At 39.0% G+C, this 3975-nt stretch overlaps 1 protein-coding gene across 1 annotated transcript in view; it reads left to right on the top strand.

The window, feature by feature from the left end:
- Positions 1-3975, top strand: part of CTTNBP2 (cortactin binding protein 2) — a gene marked incomplete at both ends in the record, with an annotated part of 30107 nt that overhangs the window by 4937 nt on the left and 21195 nt on the right. Inside the window, one exon of the mRNA XM_010145840.1 lies at positions 1-1552. This exon is cut by the window's left edge and continues 1 nt beyond it. Coding sequence (XP_010144142.1) covers positions 1-1552 — 1552 coding nt within the window. The remainder of the gene's footprint in view (positions 1553-3975) is intronic.

The following is a 3975-nucleotide window of genomic DNA, read 5'->3' as shown; positions in this document are numbered from 1 at the left end:
AAAGAGTGTAAGCAGTTGTCTGGCCGAATTGTAGAGGAAGCCCAGAAACTGGAAGAAGTGATGTCAAAATTTGAAGAGGAAAAGAAAAAGGCTACTGAATTAGAGGAGTCACTTGCAGCTGAGAAACAAAGGAGTGCACAAATGGAAGCTCAAATGGAAAAGCAGCTGTCTGAGTTTGACACAGAGAGAGAGCAGTTGCGTGCCAAGCTTCATAGAGAGGAAGCACACACCAGTGACCTCAGAGAAGAGAGAGATAAAATGATCAAAATGATTGAGCAATTAAAGAAGGAGAATGAAAGTAAAGCTAATCGTTCCCTTAAAAATAAAGATAAAAATAAAGATAGGAGTCTTGTTTCTGTTTCTGTTGAAACAGAAGAACCAAGTTCAAGAACTGTTGCCTGCCAAACAGATAATGTAGTGGAGGACAGTAGCACAGAAAATGTTAAGAAGTTGCCTTTGACTGTATCTTTAAAGCCTTCTACAGTGAATGCAGTAGCGTCTGGCAATACAAAAACGAATGTGTGCACCAGTGCAGCATTTGTGAAGCCTGTCATTGATAGGCAATCTTCATGTAGTGAACTTGTCCCTCCTGCAACTCCTGTTCTTACACAGAACCAAAACAGAACTGAGGAAAATGGACCAAGTACAGTCTCATCACCTGATTTACCAAGTAGCGCTTCCCCTTTTTTGAACAGTTCTTCCCTTTGCACTCCTGCAGTACCGACTGCCGCAGCTCAGAATTCCTCGCTTGCTTCATCTATGCACAATTTGCATTCACCATCTGCCAACAATACTGGGCATCCAGGCCTAAATCCACGAGTCCAAGCAGCTAGATTTAAATTTCAAGCAAATGCGAATGATCAAGACCAAAATGGAAACACAACCCAAAGTCCCCCCTCAAGGGATGTATCCCCTACTAGTCGTGACAACCTAGTTGCCAAACAGGTAGCTCGGAATACTGTTACCCAAGTCCTTTCTAGATTTACAAGCCCTCAGAGCAGCGCTCCATCACGACTGGGTACATCACATTCAATGGAAGTTGGCACTTACCCCCCAGTCGGTAGAATGAATTTAAAGACTCCCAGTGTATCAAGAATTGACAGAGGAAATCCTCCACCTATTCCTCCTAAAAAACCAGGGCTTTCACAAACTCCTTCTCCACCACACCCACAGCTTAAAGTTTTAATGGATAGTAGTCGATCCCCAAATACAAGTGCAAAAACTGACAGCAAAACCGCGACCTCACCTCTTTCAAGTTCACCACAAGGAATCAGGGTAATAAATGAGGAAATTATTTCTAAGTCCTCACCTCAGCTGCCACCAAAACCTGCTATAGATTTATCTGTGGCACCTTCAGGCTGTGCCATACCAGCCATAGCTTCATCTCAGGTGGGTGCCTGGCCTTCCCACTTCCCTGGACTGAACCAACCTGCATGTTCAGAAAATTCCTTTGTCATTCCCACCACCATTGCCTGTAGCTCCTCCATAAACCCTGTTAGTGCTTCATCCTGTAGACCATGTGATTCAGACAGCCTCCTGGTAACAGCATCAGGTAAAGGGATTGATATGCTACACACTGTCTCCCTCTAAAATAATGTTTTGGTTTTTCTACATGTCTCTTGTTTGCTTTATTTCTTCTTATACTTTTCTCTTCTTTACTTTCTAAAAGCTGAAATTTTCATTTATATTTTTCCACATTCCAAGGGTATGAGAATTCTTTTGCTGATTGAGTAATGTTGTAAATAAGTTTTCTTCCTCTTGGAAGTCTCCAACTTGAAGGCTTTTTTAAAGGTGAAGAGGACTAATGTTTGAAGTAAATGGGCTGCAGATTAGGTATGTTAAAGAAATTCCTTTTTTCATTAGTTTTTTTGGGTTTGTTTTTTCTTTTTGTGAACACTACTGTTTTGGACTTTAAAATGCTTTCTCAGTCTGGAATAATGTTTCAAAAAGTAGTTCTGCTGGTGATCTTTGGAATATGTAATTCAGTGCCTTGTGAGTCTTTTAGAAAATAGGGCATAGCTGGGGCTACTGTATTCTCCTATGGCATTAGGTGGCTATGCATTAAGTTATATATTTGCCTGGATAACAGTGCTGATTCCAATATATCAGTTAATATATATAGAATATGTTTCATTTTGTTCCTCTGGTTTTAGTTGTAGGCTTTGTTAACACTTGTGTGTGGTATCTCACAAGGTTACTTCAACAGATATGGGCAAAGGTTTGCTGTTGGAGAGTTAAAATGTGTTAATGTTGATAGTTTAAGTCTGGAATCAGTGCATGTATCTGCTGTTCATTTTGCATTGTGGTGGAGACTTGTGTGCCTAATGTGCTGCTAGCTTCAGGGTATCTTATTGATGGCAGTTAAATGAACAAAGGTGGCCCTGATCTACCTTTCAGTTAATTGTAGATCTTCTATAAATCTTGTCAACGTATTTCCCTGCTGGGATCAACAGTACTAGAACATTAGGGAGAAACCCCTCTTTAGCCTAACTTGCACTTGCAATGAGGAAGATGGACACACAGTTATGGAACATTTTAGACCTTCATCAGCACTGAAGAATGTTTGGATAGTCTCAAACTTTCAACAGTTATTCTCAGTTCAGTTATAGTTCTTCAGACCCTCAAGACTTTAGTCCCTTTATTATCATCTCTAGGGTATAAAACCCCTGCACAACTGCTCTGCTTCCATCACACAACCAACCACTTTCTCTTGGGAGCTACACCATTGTCTGACAAGGCACTTGAACTCACTCACCAGTCATGAGGAAGCTGTTCCAAAAGCAGCTTTGGCAAACATGTGACTGTATATATATGAGATTTAAAGGTTCACATTATTAAGGAATTTTTATTCCCATTCCGCTTCATTGAAGACTTTCAGCATGCCTCTGCAGTAACCCAGTCACGTTTTTAACATTTGTCTGGGGCACCATACTGTCAGAATCTTCTCTTCCTTCTGAACAGTACCATAAAAATATGAGCTTAGAAATCTTCTTCCATTTGTTCACTATTTCGCAGAGTTAACAGCTGCAGGATTTGATGGCTGTTTCTTAGTTTGCTGGTTTTCATATCAATGTCCTGAATTTTCTTCTGAAATTCTTATTCCTAGCTAAGAAATAAGATTGCCATGTCAGATAGATCATTATTCTCCCAGTATTCCAGATATTCTCCAAACCTCGTTTGCCTTCAGATGCTATTAGGCTCCATACTGGAATTAAAATTTAATAATTAAAAATCTAAGATTTTACTAACATACAACAAATTATTGGCAAAATCAGATTCAAAGTGAATAGTTTTTGTAGACAAGAGGCTGTCTTCCACAGATCCTATCAGCAAGCATTATGCTGTATGTTGCAGATAGTCTAGCATTAACTTGATGTTTAGTAATCATTTAAGACAGATTTTGATTAGTCTTTAGAAAAAGATAGAACTTCTACCTGGAAAGTCACCACTTGACTTCATAACTCCGTGTATTGTTATTGCTTTAGTTTGTGCTTTGAATTATAAGCTTTTTGCTTAGGACAGCAATCAACCTTTTAAATAGGCTCCTCCACCAAACAGTCAATATGTGTTTCTTGGGAAATTTGTGACAGTTCTCAGAAGCAATTCTCAAAGACAGGATTTTTCTCAAAAACTTTTTTTTTTTAATTGTGCTAGTGTACATGTTAAGATTGCCCTTCTTCATTTACACTCCATTAACTTGTTCTTGGAAGCAATGGAAACATTTGGGTTCATTTAATCCACTTGTAATCCTTGTTCTGAACACTTGACACTGTTAGTATTCTGTAAGTGGCACTGCTTTTTGTGAATTTTTGCAATTGCAAATGGGAAATGTATCCCATAATCTGAAGTCTGCAAAGAAAAATTGCTTAATCTCTAGTTAGTGGTCTGCTGATTTCTTTTATTAATATATATATGCTATTTTAATATCCCCCCCCCCCCTTTATCTCAACACCACACCCCCAAAAACTTCAATAC

This window comes from Buceros rhinoceros, unplaced genomic scaffold (assembly GCF_000710305.1).
Source record: "Buceros rhinoceros silvestris isolate BGI_N320 unplaced genomic scaffold, ASM71030v1 scaffold19551, whole genome shotgun sequence".
In the NCBI taxonomy this organism is placed as follows: domain Eukaryota; kingdom Metazoa; phylum Chordata; class Aves; order Bucerotiformes; family Bucerotidae; genus Buceros; species Buceros rhinoceros.
This window is presented reverse-complemented; position numbering and strand designations above follow the sequence as displayed.